The 10231-nt window shown below is 42.0% G+C and overlaps 1 protein-coding gene across 1 annotated transcript in view; it reads right to left on the bottom strand.

Moving 5' to 3' along the window:
* Positions 1–1119: 1119 nt before the first annotated feature.
* The window catches only part of VWC2 (von Willebrand factor C domain containing 2), a 567725-nt gene continuing 558613 nt past the window's right edge, over positions 1120–10231 (bottom strand). The window contains exon 4 of the mRNA XM_068234542.1: positions 1120–1538. Within this exon, the coding sequence (XP_068090643.1) occupies positions 1387–1538 (152 nt within the window). The 3' untranslated portion in view covers positions 1120–1386. The remainder of the gene's footprint in view (positions 1539–10231) is intronic.

Here is a 10231-nt window from a genome sequence, read left to right as displayed (position 1 = left end):
TGCAAAAACCTCTTAAAGGGAACCTGAAGCGAGGAAAATTATTTAAAATAAACACATGATGTAGCTGCAAATGAATATTTCGTACTAACCTCACTGTCAGTTCCTCTCAGAGGCTCACCATTTTCTTCTTACAGTGATCCCTTCCAGATCTGACAATATTTTGTCAGAACTGAAATATACCAGTTGCTGAGAACTGAAATATACCAGTTGCTGTCAGTTATATATAAGCAGCTGTCAGCTACAACAGAATGTGCAAGGTAATGTCCATGTTTCCCTATGGCTCAAGTGGGCGATAATACAGTTTAACTGTGTGCTGACCAGGAACCTGTTAGGGGGTAATGGCCATTTTTCAAATGGAGGACAGAGAAATTCATTGATCACAGTGGACAAATGTGGCGCAGGAGAGGAGAAAGAGATTGAATAGTAGACTACACAGGAGGTAAGTATGACCTGTGTATGGTTATTTTGACTTTTTATTTTCAGTTCAGGTTCTCTTTAAGTATGTTTGCCCTAACTAAAATGCTGCATCCCCGTAGCTGTAATCTAACTAAATCCCCCCAAACTCCCCGGGGGGCAATCCGGGCAGCGCTTCCATGAGAGGCAGAGCTTTCAGCTGCAACTCTGCCTCTCCACGCATCTATTAGCCCGGATCGCCGCCTCTGCCCGCCCCTCTCAGTCTTCCTTCACTGAGAGGGGCGGGGGAGAGGCGGAGATACACGCCGATAGACGCATGTAGAGGCAGAGCTGCAGCTGAAAGCTCTGCCTCTCACAGAAGCACACAGGGCAGCAAAATCCACAAAGTCGTGGATTGAGGGGAGTTAGGGGGCATTTAGATAGATTACAGCTGCGGGGATGCAGCGTTTTAGTCAGGGCAAACATACTTAAGAGGTTTTTGCAATAAAAACCTGAATTTAAGGAGGCTTCAGTGTCTCTTTAAGTTTAAAGATTAGAAGGATACACAAATTAACCTCCCACACTCATAAACACACTTTTCAGTAATTGTTATTTTCTACTATAATTAAAAATAACTCATCTTTAGTTTATATTTGGTTCAGAAAGATATAGTCTTTAAAAGATGTAAGCTTCAAAATACAATATTTTGATTTCCCATAACTCAAATCAGCTATAGAAAACATTTATTTTTCAGAATTTAAGGGTGTGTAGGTACATAGAATATTGTTTAATTAGGTAATTAATGTGAAAAATACACATTTGTTTAAACAGAAATCTAGATTTTTTTTGTCAAAATTGTCTTAATTTACATTTTATGAAAAAGGAATACAGCAGGAGGAACTGTTCTCAGTTTTCCATGTGTTCCTGTCAGATTGTCCATTGCTACAAGTCCAATCATACCTCTGAGTAAAACTTTTTTTTTTGTAAAGTTTATTATATCTGTTTGCATTCATGCCTGGTGCACAATGCCTGCCGTTCAAGTCTCCAGGTTCCTTCTTCATAGGTACAGTGGCATATCGTGCAATCGTCAGTCTTTATTTCTCTTCCTGCTGGAATGACAACAGTCTCTGCAAAGCAGTTTGGTCCTAAAATAATAACAAAAAGTGTGTCATTTAAATTTCAAAAGTTTTATTTACCATTTAAAACATTAATTTGTCACAACATGTACAATAGTTTACAGAGTTTACAGATTATAAATGTTCACACTTGCATATAAAAGCTAACAATAATTTATAAAAAAGAAAAAATACAGAGGACAAAAAAATAAAACAGAAAAATGTGTCTGTCCCAAGCCTTATAAGAGTTTTTCCCCTTCTTCTAGATCAGCTAGGATATGTAAGGCTGCAGGCTAGTGCTGTACCATATATTCTGGTTGAATCTCTGTCATGGATGATGAATCAGTGGCGGTGCGGGGGTGCTCAAGCACACCCTAAATTTGTCCAAGCACCCCCTGGCGTGAACTGACTTCAGGCGTCTAAGAGATGCCGAGTCAGTTCACAGCGGCAGCCCGGAGCAGCAGGCAGGGCTACAGTAAGATGGCTGCCCGAAGCCCAGCTCTGCAGACTTGGAGTCTGCAGTGCAGGGCTTCGGGCGGCCATTTTCCCGTAGCCCTGCTTGCCGGGTAATGCAAGCTGCTGCAGGAAGGAAGTGGATCGTGGGAGCTGAGCTGCGCGCCACAAGGAGGTCGGGAGAGGAGGAGTTCGGAACAGGAGGTCTTCTGACTAGGTGAGTAAATGGGTTTTTACTTTTCTTTTTCAGGTGGTGCTGCTGATTGTGGTCAGAACTGCTGAGCATTGTGCATATTGGGGTCAGATCTGCTGAGCATTGTGCATATTGAGGTCAGATCTGCTGAGCATTGTGCATATTGGGGTCAGATCTGCTGAGAATTGTACATATTGGGGTCATATCTGATAAGGATTGTGCATATTGGGGTCATTTCTGATAATGGTTGTGCATATTGGGGTCATATCTGATAACAGTTGTGCATATTGGGGTCATATCTGATAACGTGTGTGCATATTGGGGTCATATCTGATAATGTTTGTGCATATTGGGGTCATATCTGATAACGGTTGTGCATATTGGGGTCATATCTGGTAACGATTGTGCATATTGGGGTCATATCTGATAACGATTGTGCATATTGGGGTCATATCTGATAACGATTGTGCATATTGGGGTCATATCTGATAACGATTGTGCATATTGGGGTCATATCTGATAACGATTGTGCATATTGGGGTCACATCTGATAACGATTGTGCATATTGGGGTCATATCTGATAACAATTGTGCATATTGGGGTCATATCTGATAACGATTGTGCATATCGGGGTCATATCTGATAACGATTGTGCATATTGGGGTCATATCTGATAACGATTGTGTATATCGGGGTAATATCTGATAACGATTGTGCATATTGGGGCCATATCTGATAACGATTGTGCATATTGGGGTCATATCTGATAACGATTGTGCATATTGGGGTCATATCTGATAACGATTGTGCATATTGGGGTCATATCTGATAACGATTGTGCATATTGGGGTCATATCTGATAACGATTGTGCATATTGGGGTCATATCTGATAACGGTTGTGCATATTGGCGTCATATCTGATAACGATTGTGCATATTGGGGTCATTGAACGTGTTTTTTGTTCAAATCTGCTCACATTATGTGTATTTTCCTGAGAAAACTTGCACAATTATGTGAATTTTCTGGGGAAAGGGTCACCAAAACTTGAGCCCTCTGTCTTTGCGTTGCACTTTTAAAGGGAACCCGAGGTGAGAATAATATTGAGGCTGCCATATTTATCTCCTTTTAAGTAATACCAGCTGCCTGGCTGCCGTGTTGGTCCTCTGCCTCTAATTCTTTCAACCATAGACCCTGAACAAGCATGCAGCAGGTCAGGGGTTTCTGACAATATTGTCAGAACTGACAAGATTAGCTGCATGTTTGTTTCTGGTGTAATTCAGTTCACTACTGCAGCCAACTAGAATTGTTTAAAAGGAAATAAATATAGCAGCCACTATATCACTCTCACCCTGGGTTCACTTTAAATTACAGTTAGCCCGGCCCTCATCTGGTCATGACCACGCCCATTTTTCGCTTCGCGCGCTGCAGGTTGCAGCCACACCCATTTTTTGCCGCGGCACAGTTCGCGTGCCGCAGGTCGTCAGTTCCCCCAGAAATTGGTCCAGCACCTGCATAGCACCCCCTAAAAAAAAATCCTGGAGCCGCCACTGATGATGATGGTGTTTAAAAATCCAAAATAATAAAACCTGTATTTGGATATATACATTATCTTATTCAACAAAATACTTCCTTAACTAACTCCTCCACCTCTTTCTTAACCCTGGGGCACTATTAACATCTTCTCATCCTGAAGGAGTAATACATAGAAAGATGATACAATTATTCACGTAAGGCAGGCTTTCTCAAACAGGGTTCCCTGGAACCCCCAGGGTTCCTTGATGACTCTGCAGGGGTTCCTTGGCATTTTCCCCCATCGTGGCGGAAGTATATAGAGCACACTATAATAGGTGGTAGTGTAACAATAAGCACTAATTTGGGGGGGTCAGAAGACAGTATAATGAGGGGCAGTGTAATAGGGGGTAGTGAAATAAACAGCCACACATACTTTTAAAGACCATGCCTCCTGCAAAATAAATGCAGGGGTTCCTCAAGATCAAAACATTGTTTGCAGGGGTTCCTTGAGATCAAAAAGTTATTTGCAGGGTTCCTCCAGGGTAAAAAGGTTGATAAAGGCTGACGTAAGGAGTCAGAGTTTACACTAGCTGTAAAACCTATATATAAAACACACGCACGCACGCACACACGCACACGCACACACGCACGCACGCACACACACACACACACACACACACACACACACACACACACACACACACACACACACACACACACACACACACACACACACACACACACTGCCCTGCTTCCTTGAAAATAAGACCTACCAAGAAAATTAGCCCTAGCATAATTTTTCAGGATGCTCAAAATGTGGGCCCTACTCCAAAAATAAGCCTTAGTTGCAATTCATAAAAAGGCAATGTAAATAATGTCTAAGGCAGTTGCTATATACATGTAAAATAGTCAAATCAATTTGCAATAGAATGCAGCAGGATAGACTAACTGTCCTTCCCCAAGGAAAGCATACACCCACAAAATAATTAACCAATTGAGGACCGTGGGCTTTACCCCCCCTTAAGGACCAGTCCCTTTTTTTCCATTCAGACCACTGCAGCTTTCACGGTTTTTTGCTCGCTCATACAACCTACCACCTAAATGAATTTTGGCTCCTTTTCTTGTCACTTATAAAGCTTTCTTTTGGTGCTATTTGATTGCTGCTGCGATTTTTACTTTTTATTATATTCATCAAAAAAGACATGAATTTTATCAAACAAATGATTTTTTTTTTACTTTCTGTGCTGACATTTTTCAAATAAAGTAAAATTTCTGTATACATGCAGCACGAAAAATGTGGACAAACATGTTTTTAATAAAAAAAAAAAACCCATTCAGCCTATATTGATTGGTTTGGGTAAAAGTTATAGCGTTTACAAACTATGGTGCAAAAAGTGAATGTTCCCATTTTGAAGCATCTATGATTTTTCTGACCACCTGTCATGTTTCATGAGGGGCTAGAATTCCAGGATAGTATAAATACCCCCCAAATGACCCCATTTTGGAAAGAAGACATCCCAAAGTATTCACTGAGAGGCATGGTGAGTTCATAGAAGATTTTATTTTTTGTCACAAGTTAGCGGAAAATGACATTTTGTGACAAAAAAGAAAAAAAAAAAAGTTTCCATTTCTTCTAACTTGCGACAAAAAAAAAATGAAATATGCCACGGACTCACTATGCTCCTCTCTGAATACCTTGAAGTGTCTACTTTCCAAAATGGGGTAATTTGTGGGGTGTGTTTACTGTCCTTGCATTTTGGGGGTGCCTAATTGTAAGCACCCCTGTAAAGCCTAAAGATGCTTATTGGACTTTGGGCACCTTAGCGCAGTTAGGGTGCAAAAAAGTGCCACACATGTGGTATTGCCATACTCAGGAGGAGTAGTATAATGTGTTTTGGGGTGTATTTTTTTACACATAACCATGCTGGGTGGGAGAAATATCTCTGTAAATGACAATTGTTTGATTTTTTTTTACACACAATTGTCCATTACTGAGATATTTCTCCCACTCAGCATGGGTATGTGTAAAAATACACCCCAAAACACATTATACTACTTCTCCTGAGTACGGCGATACCACATGTGTGGCACTTTTTTGCACCCTAACTGCGCTAAGGGGCCCACAGTCTAATGAGTACCTTTAGGATTTCACAGGTCATTTTTGTTTCAAGACTACTCCTCACGGTTTAGGGCCCCTAAAATGCCAGGGCAGTATAGGAACCCCACAAGTGACCCCATTTTAGAAAGAAGACACCCCAAGGTATTCCGTTAGGAGTATGGTGAGTTCATAGAAGATTTTATTTTTTGTCACAAGTTAGCGGAAATTGATTTTAATTGTTTTTTTTCACAAAGTGTAATTTTCCGCTAACTTGTGACAAAAAATAAAATAAGATTTTATTTTTTGTCACAAGTTAGTGAAAAATGACACTTTGTGAAAAAAAAAACCCAATGAAAAATCAATTTCCATTTTTGACAAAAAATAAAATCTTCTATGAACTCGTCATACACCTAACAGAATACCTTGGGGTGTCTTTTTTCTAAAATGGGGTCACTTGTGGGGTTCCTATACCACCCTGGCATTTTACAGGCCCAAAACCTTGAGTAGTCTGGAAACCAAATGTCTCAAAATGACTGTTCAGGGGTATAAGCATCTGCAAATTTTGATGACAGGTGGTCTATGAGGGGGCGGATTTTGTGGAACCGGTCATAAGCAGGGTGGCCTTTTAGATGACAGGTTGTATTGGGCCTGATCTGATAGATAGGAGTGCTAGGGGGGTGACAGGAGGTGATTGATGGGTGTCTCAGGGGGTGGTTAGAGGGGAAAATAGATGCAATCAATGCACTGGGGAGGTGATCGGAAGGGGGTCTGAGGTTGATCTGATGGTTTGGCCGAGTGATCAGGAGCCCACACAGGGCAAATTAGGGCCTGATCTGATGGGTAGGTGTGCTAGGGGGTGACAGGAGGTGATTGATGGGTGTCTCAAGGTGTGATTAGAGAGGGGAATAGATGCAAGCAATGCACTGGCGAGGTGATCAGGGCTGGGCACTGAGGGCGTTCTGAGGGTGTGGGCGGGTGATTGAGTGCCCTAGGGGCAGATAGGGGTCTAATCTGATAGGTAGCAGTGACAGGGGGTGATTGATGGGTAATTAGTGGGTGTTTAGGGTAGAGAACAGATGTAAACACTGCACTTGGGAGGTGATCTGACGTCGGATCTGCGGGCGATCTATTGGTGTGGGTGGGTGATCAGATTGCCCGCAAGGGGCAGGTTAGGGGCTGATTGATGGGTGGCAGTGACAGGGGGTGATTGATGGGTGGCAGTGACAGAGGGTGATTGATGGGTGATTGACAGGTGATTGACAGGTGATCAGTGGGTTATTACAGGGAAGAACAGATGTAAATATTGCACTGGCGAATTGATAAGGGGGGGTCTGAGGGCAATCTGAGCGTGTAGACGGGTGATTGGGTGCCCGCAAGGGGCAGATTAGGGTCTGATCTGATGGGTAACAGTGACAGGTGGTGATAGGGGGTGATTGGTGGGTAATTAGTGGGTGTTTAGGGTAGATCAGGGGGCAGGGGGGGGATCAGTGTGTTTGGGTGCAGACTAGGGTGGCTGCAGCCTGCCCTGGTGGTCCCTTGGACACTGAGACCACTAGGGCAGGAGGCAGCCTGTATAATACACTTTGTATACGTTACAAAGTGTATTATACACTTTGTATGCGGCGATCCGGGTGCTAGTAACCCGCCGTCGCTTCCGAACGGCCGGCGGGTTACAGCGCGAGGGGGGCGGAGCCAGTCCCCGGCGGAGGATCGCGTCACGAATGACGCAATTGCGCCGCCCATGCCTGTACAAGGACCGCCACCTCTGTGCATGCGGCGGTCCTTGCGGGATCCACTTTTCGGCCGCCCCTGTGCAGTGGGCGGTCGGTAAGTGGTTAAAAGATCCTACGAAAGCCAAAACAAAAAGGGTTGGCAAGTGCTGGGCTCTCTGTGAAGGTAGATTGTTGTAAATGAAAATGTTAATTTCTATGTTCAAGAATAAATGAAGATTGCTGTTCGTGGAGAAAATAAGACATCTCCTGAAAATAAGCCCTAATGCATCTTTTGGAGTAAAAATTTATATGAGACTCTGTCTTATTTTTTGGGGGAAACAACTATCAACTCCCACTCATCCTGCAGGTGTAGTATTCACGTGATGAGTAAGAGTTCAAGAGGAACTTAACTGAGTGTAACTCAATAAATTGTATAGTAGATCCACACCATAGCTAACATGATTTAGACTTCAGGGGTCCTTCAATCAAATCTGAGATACAAATGCACTGTGTTGCACATATATGTAGGAGGGGAAGAAAAGAACACTCCCTGGAACTGCCCCAAAGGGCAAGAGAAAAGAGGGAGGAGGGAGGAGGGAGGGCCCTCCCCAACCCTACAATCCACTTAAAGGTGTATGTACAACTTAATCATAAAAAGAAAAAAGAAAACAATTAAAATAAAAGTGCATAAAATATTTACAGAGGAGCAGCAAATAAATACAATGCAAAACAGCAAGTGAAAGGACACAAACTAAATAATAGTACCAAGATCCCATCTGGCATTGAGGTCTGCTTCTAATCAAGTCCCCAGCCAAATCCAGAGAGCCTCTGTCACCAGAAGGGATCTATAAACACCCCCTCCCCCAATCCTCTCCCACTCCTGGAACCAGAAAGATGCTGTGTTGCTCCCATGAATTTTCATGAAATGTTTAACAATATTAGAGGGATTTTTTTTGTCAACTTTGAAGGACACCTTTAATGTTCTGCTATTTTAATCTATGAGGAGTACAACCCACACAGGTTAATAAGTATACTAAATTCCTTGAGTCATTGTTCATATACTGCCCAATCGGGAAAGTATAATCATTTGAAAGTTGATGTAGCACTCTGAGATTTTTCATGAAGATTTAAATGATAAAGTACAATATAAATCCATATAAAAATAAATACAGGATCTTCTCAAAAAATTAGCATATTGTGATAAAGTTCATTATTTTCTGTAATGTACTGATAAACATTAGACTTTCATATATTTTAGATTCAAATACACACAACTGAAGTAGTTCAAGCCTTTTATTGTTTTAATATTGATGATTTTGGCATACAGCTCATGAAAACCCAAAATTCCTATCTCAAAAAATTAGCATATTTCATCCGACCAATAAAAGAAAAGTGTTTTTAAAACAAAAAAAGCCAACCTTCAAATAATTATGTTCAGTTATGCACTCAATACTTGGTCGGGAATCCTTTTGCAGAAATGACTGCTTCAATGCGGTGTGGCATGGAGGCAATCAGCCTGTGGCACTGCTCAGGTGTTATGGAGGCCCAGGATGCTTTGATAGCGGCCTTAAGCTTATCCAGAGTGTTGGGTCTTGCGTCTCTCAACTTTCTCTTCACAATATCCCACAGATTCTCTATGGGGTTCAGGTCAGGAGAGTTGGCAGGCCAATTGAGCACAGTAATACCATGGTCAGTAAACCATTTACCAGTGGTTTTGGCACTGTGAGCAGGTGCCAGGTCGTGCTGAAAAATGAAATCTTCATCTCCATAAAGCTTTTCAGCAGATGGAAGCATGAACCCACTTTTGAAACAGAAACAGCGGCAGAAGCGCCTGACCTGGGCTACAGAGAAGCATCACTAAACTGTTGCTCAGTGGTCCAAAGTACTTTTTTCGGATGAAAGCAATTTTTGCATGTCATTCGGAAATCAAGGTGCCAGAGTCTGGAGGAAGACTGTGGAGAGGGAAATGCCAAAATGCCTGAAGTCCAGTGTCAAGTACCCACAGTCATTGATGGTCTGGGGTGCCATGTCAGCTGCTGGTGTTGGTCCACTGTGTTTTATCAAGGGCAGGGTCAATGCAGCTAGCTATCAAGAGATTTTGGAGCACTTCATGCTTCCATCTGTTGAAAAGCTTTATGGAGATGAAGATTTCATTTTTCAGCACGACCTGGCACCTGCTCAAAGTGTCAAAACCACTGGTAAATGGTTTACTGACCATGGAATTACTGTGCTCAATTGGCCTGCCAACTCTCCTGACCTGAACCCCATAGAGAATCTGTGGGATATTGTGAAGAGAAAGTTGAGAGATGCAAGACCCAACACTCTGGATGAGCTTAAGACCACTATCAAAGCATCCTGGGCCTCCATAACACCTGAGCAGTGCCACAGGCTGATTGCCTCCATGCCACGCCGCATTGAAGCAGTAATTTCTGCAAAAGCATTCCCGACCAAGTATTGAGTGCATAACTGAACATAATTATTTGAAGGTTGACTTTTTTTGTTTAAAAAACACTTTTCTTTTATTGGTCGGATGAAATATGCTAATTTTTTGAGATAGGAATTTTGGGTTTTCATGACCTGTATGCCAAAATCATCAATAATAAAACAATAAAAGGCTAGAACTACTTCAGTTGTGTGTATTTGAATCTAAAATATATGAAAGTCTAATGTTTATCAGTACATTACAGAAAATAATGAACTTTATCACAATATGCTAATTTTTTGAGAAGATCCTGTATAACAAAGTTAATGTG

The sequence above is a fragment of the Hyperolius riggenbachi genome, chromosome 5 (genome assembly GCF_040937935.1).
Source record: "Hyperolius riggenbachi isolate aHypRig1 chromosome 5, aHypRig1.pri, whole genome shotgun sequence".
NCBI classification, from domain to species: Eukaryota; Metazoa; Chordata; class Amphibia; order Anura; family Hyperoliidae; genus Hyperolius; species Hyperolius riggenbachi.
This window is presented reverse-complemented; position numbering and strand designations above follow the sequence as displayed.